Source organism: Cotesia glomerata, linkage group LG1 (assembly GCF_020080835.1).
Source record: "Cotesia glomerata isolate CgM1 linkage group LG1, MPM_Cglom_v2.3, whole genome shotgun sequence".
Lineage (NCBI taxonomy): Eukaryota > Metazoa > Arthropoda > Insecta > Hymenoptera > Braconidae > Cotesia > Cotesia glomerata.
In genome coordinates this window covers 26,735,754-26,757,121 of record NC_058158.1, presented here as the reverse complement: position 1 = coordinate 26,757,121, position 21,368 = coordinate 26,735,754, and the positions used below count along the sequence as shown (strand labels likewise).

At 31.0% G+C, this 21,368-nt stretch overlaps 4 protein-coding genes across 5 annotated transcripts in view; 2 read left to right on the top strand and 2 right to left on the bottom strand.

The window, feature by feature from the left end:
• Positions 1 to 11,084, top strand: part of LOC123267989 (titin homolog) — a 33,172-nt gene extending 22,088 nt beyond the window's left edge. Inside the window, exons 2-9 of one of the 2 annotated variants that reach the window (XM_044732875.1) lie at positions 2,239 to 2,630; positions 2,988 to 3,150; positions 3,593 to 3,733; positions 4,122 to 4,246; positions 4,322 to 10,004; positions 10,085 to 10,286; positions 10,368 to 10,556; positions 10,643 to 11,084. In XM_044732875.1, coding sequence (XP_044588810.1) covers positions 2,288 to 2,630; positions 2,988 to 3,150; positions 3,593 to 3,733; positions 4,122 to 4,246; positions 4,322 to 10,004; positions 10,085 to 10,286; positions 10,368 to 10,556; positions 10,643 to 10,819 — 7,023 coding nt within the window. In that variant the 5' untranslated portion in view covers positions 2,239 to 2,287 and the 3' untranslated portion in view covers positions 10,820 to 11,084. The remainder of the gene's footprint in view (positions 1 to 2,238; positions 2,631 to 2,987; positions 3,151 to 3,592; positions 3,734 to 4,121; positions 4,247 to 4,321; positions 10,005 to 10,084; positions 10,287 to 10,367; positions 10,557 to 10,642) is intronic. The other variant, XM_044732883.1, reaches the window with a different exon arrangement.
• The window catches only part of LOC123268042, a 66,963-nt gene extending 52,770 nt beyond the window's left edge, over positions 1 to 14,193 (bottom strand). Inside the window, exon 1 of the mRNA XM_044732931.1 lies at positions 14,102 to 14,193. Within this exon, the coding sequence (XP_044588866.1) occupies positions 14,102 to 14,121 (20 nt within the window). The 5' untranslated portion in view covers positions 14,122 to 14,193. The remainder of the gene's footprint in view (positions 1 to 14,101) is intronic.
• LOC123268126 lies at positions 11,463 to 13,436 on the bottom strand. The gene is made up of 2 exons (XM_044733003.1): positions 13,281 to 13,436; positions 11,463 to 12,195 (listed from the first exon to the last, which is right to left on the bottom strand). The coding sequence occupies exon 2, from the start codon at positions 12,176 to 12,178 to the stop codon at positions 11,612 to 11,614; it is 567 nt and encodes a 188-aa protein (XP_044588938.1). The 5' UTR covers positions 12,179 to 12,195; positions 13,281 to 13,436; the 3' UTR covers positions 11,463 to 11,611.
• Positions 14,194 to 14,849: 656 nt separating the features above from the next.
• Positions 14,850 to 20,520, top strand: LOC123264091 (heparan-sulfate 6-O-sulfotransferase 2). The gene is made up of 4 exons (XM_044727170.1): positions 14,850 to 15,647; positions 15,743 to 16,146; positions 16,564 to 16,743; positions 17,733 to 20,520. The coding sequence occupies exons 1-4, from the start codon at positions 15,245 to 15,247 to the stop codon at positions 18,048 to 18,050; spliced, it is 1,305 nt and encodes a 434-aa protein (XP_044583105.1). The 5' UTR covers positions 14,850 to 15,244; the 3' UTR covers positions 18,051 to 20,520.
• The last annotated feature ends 848 nt before the right edge of the window (positions 20,521 to 21,368 follow it).

Below are 21,368 nucleotides of genomic sequence, written 5' to 3'. Positions count from 1 at the left end.
ACGCTTCAGAAGCCAAGTCACCCACTAATGAAGAGCTGCAGTCACTTGATGACGACGCCTGCGAGCCTGCTTTCTCACTCTGACCAGACGCCGATACTGGGATTCCGGGTCCCTGCATCGTAAAACACTTTATTACTTGTGCCTGCCATGACGGCATTCAAGCCGTTAACCCAGGGACTATGCCAGACGGTCCTGTTGCCCGCCGTCACCACGTGGAGGTGCCCTGGTTACAGGCACAAGCATTTAAGCAAGAAATCGATTCTGAGCCCAAAAAGTTCCTAGAAGTGAAAACCCTGAAACATCAGCTTAAAGAAAAAAAAATTTATTAACTAAAAATACAACAGCTTATTTTTATCGTGATAGGGAAAAAAAAATCTGATAACATTTTTTAAAACGGCTTAAGTGCATTAGTTGAGTGTTGAGATGTAAGGAGTTTGATTGATGAGTTAAAGCCGAACACTTTCAGGACGAGGTGAAAGTTTTTCATTGCTTTGTCTAAGCGAAGTCTCAAAGCACCGACTCCAGTAGCTCATTTGACCAAAAATCATTGAAAAGTTTGTGGTGATCTGAAAATTGCTACACTAGTTAAAGCCAACAATCTGGTTCACAATATATCCCTTCTTGTATGTTTGTAGGATAGTCACGATCGGAAAATTCCCTACAGTAGAAAAGAACGGCCAACAAGAAAGAATTTGAATCATGGTTCTCACAACGTTATGCGAGAATCTCTCATTAATCCTTACAAGTACTTGCTGCCACCACTTTATATCAAGCTTGACCTTATGAAGCATTTTGTCAAAGCTCTCGATAAAAATGGCAACTGTGTTAAGTACTTGGACGAAAGAATTCCAACTAGAACTGACAATAAGTTGAAAGAAGGAATTTTTTATGTACCCCAAATTCGGACTCAATTCAGGATGCTAATCTTGAGTATGAGATGCACAAGATTGAGAGAGCAGCTTGGGGAAGTTTTAAGGAAGTATCTCGAAATTTTTAGGGAATGTGAATACAAAATTGCACTATTTACAATCTCATCTTTCACACTTTCCTGAAAATCTTGGTAATTTCAGTGAAGAAAGAGAAGAAACATTCCATCAAAACATGAGTGGATGTCAATATGATGGTAGATCATTGTTGGACTCTGAAGAGAGATTTACCCGAAGAAGAGAGGAAACGAAAGAGAAACCCTTTATGCAGGACGTTTGAAGATAAAAGGGTGAGATATAAGCGGAGAACAATTAAAATTCAAATCCAAGGGTTTTGATGATATTTTCCAGAAAAATTAATTTTTAAGTCTTAAGACGAAATACTTTTTTTTTATGCACCACAGATCGAATGATATGATTTTTTATTTATTTTGAATAATAACTCGATTTTTATTATATTACATTTGATTTTTTCCAATTTTCGGGGTTTTGCACATTTGTTTGATGTTTTCGAGACGTCTGAGTTATAAAAGTTGGAGATTTATATGTCGTCGATAAACCTACATGAAAATCATCATATATTTAGCTCAATACATTTTTTATCACAATATTGGGAATTTTTGTTTTTTTCGCAATTTTCATGGGTTTTTCGGGATTTACTTAGACTTTTAATGGCTGCTGGTCTGAGTACACTTCAGATAAGTATAAAGCCGATCGAAATACATGAACATCATGCATAGTTGGAATCTAAAAAAATTTTTCAATCACCAAAACCCCCAATTTTCCCGTTTTTTTTCGGTTTTTTACAGTTTTCTCAAAATCCTAGGGTGTAGGGGCCAAACGGACCTCAAATTCGGGTTCAGCGGGTCAAATTACATGGGAATATATGTGGCGCGTCCCAAGTACAGACAACTTTTTTTTTTTTGTGTGCCGGTGTTTTTATTGCTAGAAGTTAAAAATGATGATTGGTAATCAATTAACGTGAAACCGCTATTAAACCATCAATTTGAAATTTTTGAAAGCTGATTTCAGAATAGATTAATTGAAACCCACCTGCTACCATTTTTAAAGAAATTTTGTAAGGAATCCGTTTCACTTCTCCCCTTAATCTCAAAAAAATTACAGTAATTACCATGATAACATGTCACGCTGTATGTGTATACTTTCAAGTAATTGTTTACTCTATACTTTAGACTCTATCATATTACAATAGAATTATAAACAAGTTGAGTCATAAGATCTACTGGATGTATCTACTTAAAACTAAAATATAAACAGATTCTATAATTATGTTTTCTTGTTTAACTTTCAGAAGAGTTTTGGGAACATATGTCAACAAGGGCAAAGCCGTAAGTTGCAAGATGTCGGATTTAGGTACAGACAATCCAGCATTCAGCAACGCAGATGAATGCTTGGATTCCAATACAAGCAAGAACCTCGAAAATAGTCACACCGAAAGTGTTCAACAGGAACACAAGGACAAGTCATCGGTTATCAGTAACGGAAATTCTTTCGTGTCCCAACACTACGTTGAACCAAGCCAGAATAACTCCGATGTTCAATACAAGACTGAAACGAGGATCGAAGTGCCTGGAGAAGAAGAAAAGACTTCAAATACTGTTAAAACCAATGGCGTTAATGGAAATAGTAATAACAACGATGTAAGCTTTCTTAACACAAGTGTTACAAGTGCTCAAATAAATGGTAAGATTTTTTACATTTTTGAAAGTTTTTTTTTATGTATTTAGTAACCTGGAATACAAATAATGAACACAGTGATGAATAGCGTGATTTGATCATTGACCAAAATTAGCAATTAACTTTGAATCAATGAGGTCCTGAAGTAAATTCTAGGTCAGTGAAACCTGCGAATCGCGGATGACTTACACTAAGATTCACTTGATGTTCTGTCCCGCATTCTTTACTCTTCTAGTGACAGTTCAATGAGGGTCATGAAGATTCGAGTTTCTCCCAAACTCATACATACATATAAATTTATAGCATGTACAAACATATACATATGAAGATTCATGACCTTGATCTCACAATTAATGCTTCTAGATGGTAAGAAGGAGCAAATTGAGGCCGTGAATTTGGAGCTGGTATCGATGAAACCTTATACAGGAAACAATTTGCAGACTAAGGGTCAGGAAGCTTGCGAATTACCAAGTGATCCTTATGAAGAATATTTCGTGCCTGTTAACGAACATCGGAAGTATATCAGGTATTGGAGATTTGTTATTTCTTTACAAAATTTTCATTTGAAATTAATATTATTTTTACTTCTGCCTCGGCCTTTGTCACATTCCTCACGGAGTTAATTATTTATATTCAGTAGTATAACATGACTATCACACTATTCACAACGCACACGTCACACAGATATGCACAAGTTTTAAAATTTAAAATCCTTGTCATGTAAAAAAAAGTAATCAAATGAAACACGAAGCCAGTCATTCTTCATTTTCTACTTATCATTTTTTGTGATCATTAATCTTGACGATTGCTCATCAAACAAAAATAAAATGTTTGAGCCAAGGCGGTTGAATAAGAAAAAAAAAATAATCGCGTGTTTTTATTTTTAAATAAAATAAGAAAAAAAGAACAACTTTCAAATCAAATCTAGTTGAAGGAAATTTGTTCTTATGATTCCCCAACAATATTAGCAGCAGTCCAAGCGCAGAGGTCGAGACAACCGTGGCTGGTGTCCGATTTGATTTGGGACCGGGTGTCGGCCGCGAGGGACTTAGCCTTCGAGATCCAACCGCTGGACTTGTCGACTACTCCCATTGGCTCAATGCCTTAAGGTACATCAAAGGAGTGCTTTCAATTCAGTTGACGAACAACCTGGAGAGAACAATGAGTCAAGCGACTAGACACTAACCCCTTTCGCTTTAAAATATTTTTATAAATATCATGATCAAAGGGTTGATGCACGTAGAAAATAAAACAAATAATATCAGCCCACTAGTCATTAGAAGGATTGTTGTCCTATTACGAACGAAATCCCGCACAATTAGCTGTCTGATAACCCTGGGAAGCTTTTAACGACGTACCTAACCCTCCCTAAGACTTATACATGTATATTATAGCTCAAATTTGTACAAATGTTGCTTTAAATACAATAGTTTAAATGACAATCAGTGAAGTGGCTCTACATTTTATTGTTTTTATAACGTTATTTTTATGTTTCAGAGGCGAAAAACTTTACGTTACTAAGGACAAAAGAACAAAAAGTTCTTATTGGCGACGAATAGTTTGTTGGACTTTTGGACTAACGGTACTAGCGCTCGCGTTAATAATAGCTATTTTAGCAGCAAGTAAGTTTAAAGAAAATAGATTTTTATTTGTTTCTGTAAATGATATGTTAAATCAAAAGTTGAATTATCTTTCAGCTGGCGTAATTTTAACGCAAGAAGCAACGCAACCACTGGATAATGATCATCAGCGGTCACTGGATAATGTTAATACTGCAGGAAGTAAAGAGTTTATAAAGAACCCACCAGCTAGTCCTCCACCGGAAACATCAACTTTCCCACCATGGCAAACGACTGATGAGAGTATGTTAAAGACAGTACCTGAAGCGGTTGAGGGAAGTATCTGGCTAGATAATCTTATTTGGAATGATGACTTGATGAATGCCAAGTCGAGAGTTTATCGAAGTACTGCTATGGAGATTGAAAACAGTTTAAGAGATATGATACTTCCGGTTGGCTCGATAACTGTTGTCAAAGTTTACAATATTACTAATAGTGGTCAAGTAATGTTTAGAATTGGTTACCCGCCAACACCAACTCCAGAGATGCTTCAAGAAAGTATTGAAAAAAGGTTAAGAGAAAATAGTAACATGATTGGAAAGTATCATCTAAGAAGACTTAATGTCAAACGTTTGATTGATGAGTGTCAATATGGTTACTTAAATTGTTCTGGAGTTTGTAAATTTGATTACATTCATGCCGTATTTAATTGTGAGGACGATTACTTGAGTGACGTCAGCCTTGATGCGGATGAGCCCAATTCAATGTCGAACGGCGATATGGTTCAAGGTCGAGGGCGTATTCCCGATCATCCATTTGAGGCTGAAGATCATGATCACTGGATGGATCATCATTATCATGAACACGAAGGATTAGTTACCGAGCCAAAAATTAATCCGATAAATGAACCTCAATTTGGATCTACAGTTAAATTAGAGACAGATTCAAAATCACATTTTGAACCTGTAGCTGAACCTGCTCCTGAGCCTACGGCAGAACCAACGTCAAAATCAACAGTAGAGTCGGAAATTTCAGGAGAACCCTTCCCTGAGCCTGAACCCAAATCGGTAGTTCCTGAACCTTCTGTAGTATCGGAGTCAGAACCAGAACCAATTGCTGAGCCTAGTCCAGAACCGGTTGCTGAGCCAACTCCAGAACCGGTTGCTGAACCTACTCCAGAACCAATTGCTGAGCCAACTCCAGAACCAAGTGCTGAGCCTAGTCTAGAACCAATCGCTGAGCCAACTCCAGAACCAAGTGCTGAGCCTAATCTAGAACCAATCGCTGAGCCAACTCCAGAACCAAGTGCTGAGCCTAGTCTAGAACCAAATGCTGAGCCAACTCCAGAACCAAGTGCTGAGCCTAGTCTAGAACCAATCGCTGAGCCAACTCCAGAACCAAGTGCTGAGCTTAGTCTAGAACCAATCGCTGAGCCAACTCCAGAACCAAATGCTGAGCCAACTCCAGAACCAAGTGCTAAGCCAACTCCAGAACCCAGTGCTAAGCCTAGCCTAGAACCAATCGCTGAGCCCACTCTAGAACCAAGTGCTGAGCCAACTCCAGAATCTAGTGCTAAGCCTAGTCCAGAACCAATCACTGAACCTACTCCAGAACCAGTTATTGAACCTAGTCCCGAACCAATTGCTGAGCCAACTCCAGAACCAATTGCAGAGCCGACTCCAGAACCAATTGCTGAGCCGACTCCAGAACCAATTGCTGAGCCGACTCCAGAACCAATTGCTGAGCCGACTCCAGAACAAGCTGTTAAACCAACGGCAAAACCTGAAGCTATCGCTAAATCGACTGAAGAATCTCAACCGAAAACCGAGCCTGTTGCTGAACCTACCACAGAACCTGAGCCTATTGCTGAGCACAAACTTACTCTTGATAAATCTACAGAAGGACCCAAAGATTCTGAACTCGATTTCTCAAAAGTAATCCCTGTAGAACCTGAACAAATGGCAAAATCCCAATTAGGAAGCGATATTCTTTCTAAACGTCCATCTGAGATAAAATCCGAGACTAGTTCAACACCTGTGAATAAATTCGAAAAATTTGACTCTGAAGTTTCAAGAGAGCCTAACTTTGAAATGGAATTATCTTCAAAGCTTACATTAAAACCTGATGTTTTTGAAGATTTGACTACCATAGAACCACTTCCAGTTATACCTTTGTTGCCGATAACAGATGATAACTCGTTACTAGATAATTCAAAAGAAATTCATGAAATGTTGCCTACTGCAATACCTGAAATAAGTGACCATCATCGCCTTATTGATGAAAAATCGTCCGAAAGTATAAGGCCAGTCGAACTTGAAAATGAAGACAGCACTATGAATTCTCCAGTAAATTCTTCCTCAAAGGAAACTGAATCATCAACAATTATAGTAGAAAACTCAACAACTGAAGTGAATACTCCCGAAACTCATCATCTGGATTTCATTATAACTACTCCCGAGACAAAAATTCAAGAGTTGAATGATTCTAATACTGTCAATCAGGTTCCTGACTCAGGATTACCAGGTATGCCTGATAGTATAATTAAAAATGAAAATTCATTAAATGATTCAGTAAATAACTCAATGCCATCATCTAATGATCCAACGATGACCCCGCAATCCATTCCCGAACGAATAGATCCTTATCTACTCATTAAGCAAACTCTAGCAGCGGCTAAATCAAATGAACGATTGAATAGTTCAATTATTTCTTCAAATATTCCATCGTCGGTAATGCCGAATGAAACATCTGAAAATTCATCTGGAGGATCTACAGTAGTATATGAGAAAACTCATGAAGGAATGTCACCTTTTCTACCAGAAATAATTTATGAAAAAGACACAACTAAAAAGTCTCCTCGACTAGATAAAGACGAGCAACACTATCCAAATCCATTTGAACCGAATGTCGAGGACGTAATCATGCATAATCTTGACTCTAAAACTGACACGTTAATAACATTAAATCATGACGTAAACGGAACTCAGTTTACAGACTTAGTCAACAAAATAAACGAATCCCACGGTGCTCAACAGACTGAAACGAGTCATAAAGAGGATGCTAGTACAGTTGACATGATGACCACTATGACAACTACATTATTGAATACACAGACAAACTTAGCGATGACTAAGGAGCCAGTCGTTGATGCCAAAGACCTTGAGGTACGACACTTCGATGGCATGATTACAGGTGAAGTTATGAATGACATGCACGTTGAGCAAGGTAATGATTCTAATGCTAATGATGATAGATTACGCGAGAACATTGGAATAAAAGTTGCCGACGATCCTGTGAATATTACGGCAATGCTACAGGAAAGAGAACAATCAGATGATCCGATGATAAATAGTCAATTAACAACTTTTGATGATGGAAAATCTGTTCCGTTAATTGAAAAAGATGATGATAAATCGGACTTACATAATAAATTTGAAGAAAATGCAGTTGAAGATCAGTATAATGACATTATTGAAGAACGCATTTCAAAAAAAATTGAGAGTAGTGGGTTAAAGTCATCGAAGAAAAATTTATTAGCCGTAGAGCCTAAAATGAAGTCAACTACAGCAAAAAACAGTGAAACTACCGTAACAATCGACAATACAACTTTAGGATCAATCAGTGATGTAGATAGTGCGAAGCCACTTTTAAAAGTAACAACTGAAGAGACAGTGAAAGATAAAATAGACGATAGTAGTAAATTTACAACTGAGACTCCAATAATGCCTGTAGAAATTCAACAAGATATTTCAACGACTGAGATAACTGAAAAAGTAGAATCGACAATGATGAGCAATTTAGATAATATTGTTACTAACGTACCAGAAACAACTACACCAATGTCATTGATAGAGTCAAAAATGACCACTAATCAAACGCCAATTATGCCGAGCGAGTTTATGACCACGGAAATTAGTACATCTGAAAAGATGCCACAGACTCCTGATTCAACATCAGAATCTACGGAATCAACAACTGAAAGTATGCAACAAGACAAAGATATAACAACTGAAGCTCCGAAAGTTTCTACTGTTGGTTTCGATAACATAAAACCTGTTTCTGAATTAATTTTTGATGACCCAGAGCCAGAAATGTATGACCACTCGAAATTTTTTACAACTACCGAACCAGCATTGATGGATTACACATTAATGGATAAATTAGTGCCTGAAGATCTTTCGGAAGAGTTATTGAAAATAATTCCACTAGATGCTGATGACGTAACGGAAAAAGCATTAATGGAAACTACTAAAGTGCCAGAAATGCAAGTGACGGATACTACAGATATTTCAATGTCGACAGTCGAACAAGATATGTCATCTGTTCCAAGACTGAAAATTGTTGAAATAACTTCCGTTTCTCAGCCACCTCTGATGCAGAATCATAGTTCGATTATAAACGCCACAACAGTTTCTCAAACTCAGCAAACCGAACAAATGAACTCTCGCATGAATAATCTTCCAAGCTCTCATTCAACTCCGGATGTGATTCCCGTTCACGAAGCGATCGAAGATGATGAAGAAAATCCGATGATTATTCCTTTCAGTAGGATGAAAAATATTCAACCTTTGCTTAACGCAACAACGGAAGTTAAAGAAGAAAAAGAAGGTGAACAAAGCAAAGAAACTACAATCCATAATATTGTATCTAGCACAGTTGCAACAATTCAAACCTCTAGTCCAGATGAAAAATCAACATCGATGTTTAAATTTTCAAAATGTAACATTGGGCAATTTCAATGTGTTAACGGAACATCGCGAGACGGAGCTTATTGTGTGAACTTATCATCGAAATGTGACTCTGAAAACGACTGTTCTGATGGTTCTGATGAATTAAACTGTGAAGATGAAGGTTGTCCGGGTAACTTCCAGTGCAAAAGCGGCCAATGTCTTGGTAGACATCTTGTTTGCAATGGAATTGTTGATTGTGATGACCGCAGTGATGAATATAATTGCGAAGAATGGGCTTGTCACTTTGACGAATTCAAGTGTCCAAATGGAAGATGTATTCCAGACCTCTGGCGCTGCAATGGCCGACCAGATTGTGAAGATCACAGAGATGAATATTCATGCTCAAAGAGTTGTGGCAATGATGAGTATTTGTGTCCAAGTGAAAACTGGTGCATTCCACAAACATGGCGTTGCAATGGCGTATCAGAGTGTGCGAATGGCGAGGACGAAAAGCTTTGTGACTGTTCACTAGACCAATTCAAGTGTCAGACTGGTGGCTGTGTTACTTTGGACCAGGTCTGCGATGGGATTGAACACTGTCCAGATCGATCAGATGAGTGGAATTGTTTACTAGCTAATACGACAAATTTGACTCAAAAAAATTCAGACGATGATGAACGACTAGTACCTACTGGACAACCTATGCTGTTGAAAATTAAAAAGTTTGACAACAAACACTACCCGATTTGCGCAGATAATTGGACCAAGAATCACAGCGATTTATATTGTAGATTGCTTGGATACTTTGGTTCTGAAACGACAGAAAGTGTTGAACAAAATGATTTAGTTAAGATATTGCGTTTGAAAGAAGTCAAAGAGAGTCATTACCAAGATACAACTAATTTGATAGCTGAGTTGGAGTTATCAGATAATTGTCCATCCAAGCAATTCGTTAAAGTTTCCTGTCAAGAATTCTCCTGTGGATCTCTAGATAATGAAGGTCCGACAGCTCGATTAGTCGGTGGGACACCAGCTGGTGAAGGACAGTGGTCCAGTGTTGCGTTATTAAAAGAAATTAAAAGTGGTACTGCGTGTACCGCAAGTGTATTAGGGCCAATGCATGCATTAGCCAGTTATTCTTGCATTCACAAGTAAGTTTTCAAAATTATAATCTACTGATTTTATCATTTGTCAACAATGAATAATAAAAAAGGTTATTTTTTCTTTTTAGACACAGACAAAGTAACAACTGGGAAATTTACACTGGTCGTGATCTTCAAAAGTCTACTCAAGTGAAAAATATTATTCCGTACCCACAAGTTAAATATAATCAATTTTTATACAACGATGACATTGCTTTAATTCAACTTGAAGAACCACTTGTATTTTCAAGAAATGTATCTGCTGTATGTTTGCCCAATCAGCAGTTCCAGGTAAAAAATAGTTTTTTATTTAAATAAGTAATTCTTATAGATATTAAAAATTTGCTCTAAAATGTAAAAAAATTATTACAGCCTCGAGCTTTATGTGTCACTGCTGGTTGGGGATTCCCATTGAATGGAGAAATTAATTTGAAACTTAAATTTTTACCAATACCGATTTACAATTCCGAAGAATGTAATGCAACTAGTCATTATGCTGGATTTATTACTAAAAGTAATATTTGCGCAGGATTCACTGGTGCTGACAAGGGAACTTGTTATGTAAGATATTAATCATTTATTTGTGGTGTAATTTATGAATGAAAAGTAAAATTTCAATAAAATTGATCTATTGCTTTTACTTTTAGAATGACGAAGGCGCACCATTGATGTGTGCAAGCGAAACCGGTCGTTGGGAATTACAAGGTTTACTTAGCCATCATAGCAGATGCTCAAGAGATCACCCAGCTATTTACTCGAGTCTTAGCCCAGCAATCTCTTGGTTACAGCATTCAATTCCTGCTCTGCAGAATCGAATTCAATAATTAGATTTTTATACTTGAAAAAAAAAAATATGATCAAAAGCAAATAATGCTTTTCTTTAATTTTTCATTCTAAGAAATCAATTTGTTATTATTAGTTGATGAGATAAACTGATTTATCTAATGTCTTCCTCATTAAAAAAATTCTTCATGAATGAAGAGTATGTAAATATTGTATAAAGTAAATTGTTTGATAAGATTACAGTTTTTTTCTATGCATATACAAGATTATCGGGTCCAATTATTAGGTATTTGAGTACAGGTTTATTTCTGCTCAAATTTATATTAATTAGTATGTATATATAATTAAGATTAAACATGAAATATTTTTAATCGTTGATATGAAATTTATTTTTATTAAATACATTGTTAAACATAAAAGTTTAGGTATTTTTATCAAATAAAAATATTAATAAATATGATTATATATTAATTCAAATAATCGTGTGCCTTATTTAATTTACTTTTATAATAATTAATGTAAAAAGTTTATGTTATATATATAAATATATATATATATGAAGAGAACATTAATGATACTGGATTAACAAATGATATATGAGATAATAAATATAAAAAAAAAAATTATATACTTGTAACTTTTTTTAAATTAAATACAGAGTAGAAAAGAAAGTTTAAAAGTATACATGTATTTTTTTTAATATTATATATTTCCATGAAGAATGAACAACGATTTTTCTAATTATGAAGATTAAATTCAGGAGTTTCATTGTTCTTTTAAATAATCAATTTTATTGCAACATAGCAATAGATTTAAATTAAATCACCGATTTTTTAATCATCTTGACGTTTCTTAGGCGCTGCAGCTCTTTCGGCAGCAGTAATAGCTGCATCTAAGCTAATAAGTGATTTAGAAATAGTGTCAATAATATTGTTATACTTAGAAAAAACTTTATGAATAGATTGGCTAATTTGGTTTGATTCTTCATAGAGATTTAAATAGTTAACAGTTAGATGCTCTAATTTAGGTGTTAATTCGGGAACGTTTTGTATTTTATTTATTTCTAGGGCTGGCATTAATTCTTGAACTTTATTGAATAATTCAAGATTTTTCTTAATCTCACTTTCCATAGCTATAATTATTTCAAGTTTCGTTTCGATATTTAGATCATCGTTTTCATAAGATGTATCCAATAACTCATTTAACTGCGGTAGTCTTTTGACAAGAGCATTTGTTCTTTCACGGCCGGACAGTGCTGATGAAATGAGAGTATTGGCATGGAGTATATTGTCGACAATCGAAGTTTCAGGAAGTGTTGCATCAATAGCTGGCGCGGCTGCTCCGTAAATTCGATTTTCTAATTCCGTTATCCTTTCTTCCAATATGCCAATTGCAACCATTTTTAGTAATTACTTTTCTAAAAATAATTTTTTTAATCAGAACAATAATAATGATAACCAGTTTAAAAATAGAACTAGTTCATTAGATAATAGTTATACAAATTTAGTGATTTAATCTTTTAGAATTTGTTAATAATTAAAATATGTCTGTCAAAGTAACAGTTCCATTAAAATTTTTGGTATTATCATTTTTAGTATTATTACAATAGAAAGATAAATAATTTAAATAAAAAAAAAAAAAAAAAAAAAAAAAAAAAAATTTGCAAGTAATTATTGCATTGAATTTTAAAAAGTTACAAAAAAATACTGAATATAGATTGCCAAGTATATATTGATTTTTAGGTAAGTCTAGTTGAAATTTGAGCGCATTAGTTTTCATCTTAATATTCTTAATTAAAACTTAATTTATGAAACAGAAGAAGTAATAAACAGTACAAATACAAACATTGTTTCACATTTTTGCTAAAATTTATTATACAAGATGAAATTCAATATTATTGAAAAAGACGAAAAAAAAAAAAAAAAAACGAAGTTTATAACAATAATGAGCATTGATTATTTCGATGAAATTAATTTTATTGTACGTAACAATATTAAATAAGATGGTAAATTATAAACGCGAAATTTTCTGTTTGATGGTTGGATATTATTACTCTATAAGATGTACAATATTGTAATACCTGATATGCATTTTTGAGATATTACGAGGAAGAAACATTGTTTAAATACCAATTACATGACATTTAAGAAAGTCATTGAATTATTGATTAGGTGATCTTGTATTACATGTATATTTTTTTAATACTTTGTATAATTTACTTCAAAGTCTAGACATCTGAATGAATCATTAATAAAAGCATATGAGAATTGAATATTAAAATTTATGAAACTTTATTTTAAAATAAGTTTCAATAATACAGATATTATTTTTAATTTAACTTATATTTTTTTATCATCTGTTAAAAAATATTAAATTACCAAAATATGTGTAAACAATTACCAATAAGTATCAAAGCTTTGATGGACTCGTTACTCCAATTGATAATACATTCAAGATTATTTGTTAGTTTCAAACTATTAGAAAAAACAAGTAAATAGTTACCTTGAGTTAGTAGATGACAGATGACAACTGAATTTTTGTCTTCTTGTTATTTTACACAACTGACACAATTTTTTTTAACAGTAAAGTTGATTGACACTTGAGAATAGGTTATGAAATAATAATAAGTCTTATTTTATCCAGGGAATAATCAATAAAAGGACAGCATGAACTGCCATTAGATGGAGTCTTGGGTAAAGTCAAGCTCCATTACTGACCATTAAATTTACTTTTTAGCGGTAATTTCAAAAGAGTTTTCATAGAAATATAAAATAAATGACTACGCATTGGAAAAGTAAATTAATACTGTAATAAAATGACCAATTAAAAAACATGTAGATCAAACTACATTACGCCGTATTCAATGATCTTAAAATAATTAAATTTTATCATTATGAATTAAAATTTACGAGTCTCAAACCTTCAGCAAAGAAAAGTTCAATTACGAAATTCCAGTGCAACATAAATTAAATATTTCTACAGTGTTTCAAGGTTTTAATTATTCTAATAATACTATCAATATTTTTCGGATTTTTGATAAATCAACATGACATATTAAACAATCGCAATAATTAACAGTAAAAATAAAATGCAAAAACTTGCAATTTTTCCGACGTTTGTTTAAATTATTCTAACTCCGTTTGGGAATATGTTTATCACATTCTAGAATTAATTTAACCAAATATACAATTAATTATTACTATAGAAGTGGGGATAATTTATTACTTATAGCAAAAAATGGTTGTATTATGCTATTTTATCATTTTATTCAGCTGTCTATCGGTTTTTGACTAAAAGAAATAAAATAATTCAACTTTCGTGTAGTTTCAGAATTTCCGATCATTAGTAGCTAATATCACAAATCATCTGTTAAACAATAATAATTCATGAATTTGACATCATATTTTACATTTTTAACCTTCATAGTAACATTAGCAACCATAATACATGATAATTTTTCTAAACTAAAAATAGTGTAATATCTAAACGTTTTATCCTTTAATAAATGTTAAATCTCATAAACTTTAACATTTTATAATATATAAAAATGATTTGTCTGAAGGTTAAGTTTAAAAAAATATGCTGACATCATTTTACTTAAAAATAATTTAATATTGTTTTGTATAGCTAATCAACTTACTGATTGAACGTTAGTATTGTAACATTTAACGTATTGTTTATTAATAAATGACAAGAAATCGCTTCAGTAAACTCGCATTAAATCACGTTTCAACTTGATTAACACAAACGACTTTGAATTGCAAACCGTCTGTCTTGAGACGCCATTTTGGAAATGTATTACTGCTTAGGATATAATTTTTTTTTTAATCAACATTTTTTAATTTATTTTGTACTATATTTTAAATAAACAAATATATTTAACTATAAATTATCATAAATTTATTTTTATTGAACAAAAAAAAAGTTAAAATTAGAATTTACAGTCAGCGTCTTTTTAATAATCGATAAGTTACTTACTGAAATTATGGCGCTTCATGTTCTCATATTTTTTATTCTAAAATATCTATATATAATGTGTATATATATATAGAAATATGGAAGACAACATATATACATTCTACATTGAATGGTTGAAATGTAAGAGTAATATAAGGATGAAAATAATAATAATAAAGTGTCTATATTTATACGAAACACTAAAAGAGTAGGGATTAAAAGAGAGGTGGAATGAGAATTTTAATAATAGTAACCAGTGAATTTTGCATTACAGTCTCAAGCTTCAATGAACGTGTTCATGGGACAGCGTTGTTTTCTCGCGACAATTCTCCAACAAGGAGTTACTCCAACAATTAAATAAAAGAAAAAAACGCCGTAGTCAGCTTACCAAAATAGGAAATAACAATTGTTTAATAGTTAAAAAATAAGAAGAAGATAAAACTCCTGACGATTAAAATCATCGGTGAAAATGGGGAAAATTAATAAATGTAAATAATTTTAGTGATCTAATGGTATTTATATCAGAGCACACACATGACAAGACATCAATCATGGAAACTCGTATCCGTAGCAATCGGTTACGGGGTGTGATTGGAATCTGTGTTCTACTTGCTCTTACTGGTATTGTGTATCTTGGTTATTTCTGTCCGGACCATGTGTGTGCGTTGACCAATCGTGATATCAAGGAATCAACGCGATTGTCTGAAGGGTTCAGTACAGGTACTGGACTAAGTTCTTTAGTTTCATCTTCACCAGTGGAACCGTTTAAAAATTCATTGTTAATTCATCCATCATTTAAATTTCAAAATATTCATAGTAGTCTCGGGTATGACGATATTCTTAATAATGATACATTTCAATTTGATATCAATGCTCATGATGTTATTGTCTTTCTCCATATACAAAAAACAGGCAAGTATTTTTATTTATTTTTTAGATTATTACTCCAAAATGTCAAGGCTAATTAAATCATTATATATATATTTTTTTTAATTATTGTTTTCTAGGAGGAACATTGTTTGGAAAACATTTGGTCCGGGATTTAGATCTTCAGCGACCATGCTCGTGTCAGAGACGAAAAAAACGCTGCTTTTGTTTTCGGCCAAACCGTGATGAGAACTGGTTATTCTCGCGTTATTCAACAGGCTGGAAATGCGGTTTACATGCTGATTGGACGGAACTAACAAATTGTGTTGATTATGAGTTAAATAAAATAGAGGGTGAAGGTATTAAGCGCAGATACTTTTATATAACTATTATCCGTGATCCTGTTGCGAGATATCTTTCCGAATTTCGACATGTTCAGAGAGGTGCTACATGGCGTGGGGCAAGGCACTGGTGTGGCGGCAATGTCGCTAATATACCACAGTGCTATTCTGGCCCAACTTGGCAAGGAGTTACGCTGGAACAAGTAATCATTTATCATTGTTATTATATTTTATGAATAATTTATGATAAATTGATGACTTTAACTGTTAATGTTTCGTCATTTAAATTTCTATTAACATAAAACTTTTAACTTTTTCTTTAATTTTTTTTTTTTTTTTTTTTTTTTTTTTTTTCATATTTATTACGACTCTGAGTTATCTCAAAATTATTGAGTCTATTATGCAAATTATTTTATTACGGATATATTTTATGGGCTCGTTATTGAAATAAATTAAATACATTATTGTTGAGTTGTCGATTCTCAAAATTTTTTAATTATAATATTTTTTATTGCTAAATTATTATGATTAATAACTTTGAAAGTAAACCAGAAAAATATTAGTTAGTATTAATTTTATAGAAATACTATGATTAATATGTTGAATCATTTTTTCTACAGTTTATGAATTGTTCAACAAACTTGGGAAATAATCGTCAAACGCGAATGCTCGCAGATTTATCACTCGTTGGTTGTTATAATTCATCACTATCAAATGCAGAAAAAGATAATCTCATGTTGGAAAGCGCTAAGCGTAATTTACACTTCATGCCATTTTTTATGCTGACAGAGTTTCAAAAAGTAAGTAAAATAAATATTTATTACATTTTTTTTTTTATAACAATTTATAGATTATTCAAAATAAATAATTCAATGAATCATGGTTTATATAATATTGAAGATACTAATCGAATAAATATTTATGAAATCTGTTTTTTATCATATGAAGGTTGGAGGCTTCCTGTCAAAACTTCGATTGTTTACCTTAAAAACATGACCATATGCTATACAATATAGATGTTGCCATAATAAATGGTTTTCTCAAAAATAAACTATCCCCTCTTCTAAATATTTCTATCATTATGGTCTTTATACAAATTATCAGTTTGTTAATCAGTTAACATTAAGTAGACTCTTGGACTTTTATATATTTACTAGGTCTGATAATATTTAATTATAGACCTATTTGTTAATCGATGAATGAACAAACGATTAGATAAGATTTTTCTTTTTTATTTATTCAAAACAAATATGATAATATTATAATATTTCATTTATTAGTTTTTCAGTTAAAGTTTATTCATACTTTACATGAAATAATATTTTTCTATTTCTCCATATATCTAAAAAATTCAATTATTTGATAAATATTTGAGGAAAGTATGTTTAGAAATATTCTATTTAAACTTTCTGCACTGGACCAGTTCCTGCTAATTGAATATCATTGTATTCAATTTATTCGAGAAATACATTATCGCCTCAGGACTTTTAGTTGTTCATTAAACTTTAATTGATAAAATATTTTGAATTATCTATTGCGAATTGAAACTATCCTAAAGTGTTTAAGAAAAAAAAGAGTATTTAATGAAATAATTACTTGTCAAACAAACTTAAATTTTGCTATTAAACATTTTTATGCAAATATGATAATAAAAGTAATTGATAATAACTGATGGGCTTTTGATAACTTGTAAAACTTGTGATGACAACATTTTGATTATTAGGAATTTATATAATAGATAAAACTATTGGACTTTGAGTATTAATTATAAAAATAATTGTTTAAATAGGTCGGACAGTATTCATTCGAGGAAACTTTTGGTATGCGATTTGCCGTAGCATTTGAACAACATAATGCAACGCTGAGCGCTGCAACAATGGCAACATTAACACCAAAACAAAAAGAAAAAATAAGAAAGCTCAATAATCTTGATATACAACTTTATGAATATGCCAAAGATCTTGTGTTTGAACGATTCAGACGATTAAGAGATCGCGACCCATACTTCATCCAGCGATTTCAACATCTTGGTGAGTTGCCATCGCGTCAAAGTGCAACTGAATTTAATTGGGATTCAGTTATTGAAGATACTACTGATAACGATTGAATTATTTTAAAATAATGCTTGTTATATTTAAAATGAACTAATTTAAATATTAAAAGTGCAGAATTCTCAGATATCTCAGGGAACTGCTCCCGTTACTTTATAGCGTGATAGGATTTTTACTCGTGTCATTTACCAGAAGTTCCATCGTTTTAACCAAAGAGAATCCGCGATAATTAGTTACTCGTGATTTGTAATAAATTTATCGGTTTACTGACTCATTAGTTAACATTTAGATCGATATAGGACTCTACATTGAATTTATACATTCATTTATAGATATACTTCAAACTATTTGACGTAAAAAAATTTTTGATAATTTATTACTCCACAATGTTAATACAGATAGTGATATGGAAAAATCTATATTTTGAAGTATAAATATATACTTAAGAAAGATCTTACGAGAAAATAATTTTTGATAGAATTATTCTCTCGACTAATTGTATAAAAAAAACTACTCAGTAATATTTCTAATAAGAGAGTTCCGTGTGAAAAAAAAAATTGACAATAGATTTTTTTAAGTTGAATAAACTAAGGCTGCTATATATATAAGAGCAAATAAATTTAGCGTAGAGTTTTATATCTGCGATAAAATTCATAAGCCGAATCCATTATGAAAAAAATTAAAGCCATAAAAGAATATTTCTTAAAGTCAGTTTTTTATTTCGCGTAAAAACTGATTCTAAACTAAGAAACCAAAACAATTATTATAGAAAAAAGACTTCGCTTATTTTTGGCTCTAAAAATTTTTTTGTGGCTTTAGAGATTTGATTTTTTTTATTAACTTAAAAGCTTTTAGCTTCTCTGTTTTTAACGTTTTATCAAAGGTTTCTTTAATTAATTTTCTGAAATCGGATTAGAAAAATCCTCTAAACCTCAAAGAAATTTATTTTATAAGCCAAAATAAAGTTTCACTTCTGCAAAAATATCATTAAAAATTTGTTCATTTGTAACAAATGAGACTTATCGTCAATTTATAAACTTTTATTAATTATTTTAGAAACAATTTTATCAAAATTTATTGGCTGTATACGCATATATTAACCTACATATCTGTGTTTTTAAGTACATAAATATCATAAATAGTAATATTTTTCTTCTGCCATTTCTACGAATTGCATCAAAGAAAATTAATTAGTTAATTAAGTACATTATTATTTAATGTACATCTTTTCTAGCCTCGTTTTTTGAGGTTCATAGAAAAAATGAAAGCTCAAAGCATATTTTATTTAGATATTTTAAATTTACGATATGATAACATAACAATTATATATATATATAAAAAAAAAAAAAACGTTCGACCTTGCAGGCCAGTTTTTAAGCTCTAATTTTTTTTTATTGATTATTGAAAAAATATGATAAAGAAATACTCATAATTTTTAGTCTTCTTTTAAATATTGTTCTTGACAATAAATCATACAGTCCCATACAACGAATTTTTTAAATAAAACATTAAAATAAACTATTGTACTTTTACTAGATTATTACTGGTACTCACGGAATTTTTACATATATACAGCAAATCAAGCGCGAGCATAACATACTTATTATCTTCATCTTAAAAAATGATAGATCGTGTTTGGTCGAAAATAATATTTAGTTCGACTAAATATGGTTATTTTTCATACTATTTATTTTTAATTATCTATTCTTGATTAAACGACAAATCAGCATAAGGATAAAAATTATTTGAAGAACAAACTAATCTACTTGTATAAAACTACTTTGTCAAGAATAATTTTTATTATAAATTGATACAAATGATTCTCAGAAAATGTACAATTACTTCTACAATAACATGAGAAAAAAATTTATCCAATGTGAAAGCTCATCAAAAAATTTGAGTCTGGTCTGCTAGTTCATCGTTTTTCTTATTCTTTCATTTATTAATATAATTTTTATTAAACTAAAATATTAAAATACATATCTTTTTTTCATGACTTTTGATAATTTAAAAAATGAAATCATACATATATAAATTGATGATTAATTTTTGTAGTCATATGTAATTATTTAATTATCAAAATTATTTAAAAAAATCATTTTAACCAGATAAGACATTAGCGTTAGAATATTACTGCCATTTTTTTGAAAATTTATAGATTACGATAAATTAAGTATTTAGTTAGCATTGATCACGATAACAACATAATAAATCTAGTAAAAATTATTAACTACATCATAGAAGTAGTATTACTACCAATAATTATTAATTTATAATGTTAAAATAATAATGAACAAATCTTGATTAATAAATTAATGACTCATGTTACTATTTAATTGCGCAAACAAAAAAATATAAATACGCGAATTGTTTATAATTTTATTTGAAGATCTGACATTAGTATTCATGATTAGTATCCACACCGGAAGTTAGGAAGAATACAGACTATCTTAGCGTTAATATTAATTAGTCTTCTTTCTTTTTCTCTTATTCTTCATTACGATAAGTGAAAAATGTTAATTAAAAGAAAAAAAAATCAATAATAATTGTTATGCGATAAAATTAAATTAATTCGTAATTGAAAATTTTGTATTTATGAACGAAAAAATACAAATCATTGATTATTAATTTTAGGCAGCGAAAAAGTATTTTATATTGTAAATTTTAATTATAAAAATTGATATTTTTTTTTTTTTTATTTAAAATTTTAATAGAATAATTATGTTTTTTAATAGAAAATTATTTTGTACGTAAAAATTACGGCGCACATAAGTCATTTAGATTTACATAATAATATAAATGTTGTTGGTATAAAAATATAATGGTGATAGTAATTGTAACATCATTCGCAGATATAGTTGAACATTGAAAAAGTTATTAGACGTGTAGATTATAATGTTATCATAGTATAATAGCATTAAATATATTTATTGATAAGTGATATCGATTTGATATATTAAATACAAAAAAAGTATGACTAAATATTTATATTTATAGTAGAAAAATAATTGATTATTAATTAACAATAATTACTACAACATAAATAACAATAACAAGTAATTGTTGACAACAATTACAAAAAATATCACGTGCAATAAGACTCAATACGTTACCACAATAATTAAAGTGAAGTTATAATACATTTTGTCTGTTACAAAATATTGTCGACGTAATAGTTCATCAATAACTCTGACTATGTGTCATAACTTGAATGATCTTATTTTTATTTTATATTTAATTAAAAAAACAAAAATTATGTTAATGAATATATATATATATTATTTTATAGTCAGAAGATTTATGATTCATCATGTTCAGTTTGTTACCAATATTTTTTAATATATTTTTACTTGGAATCACTTCTCAAGAAGAAG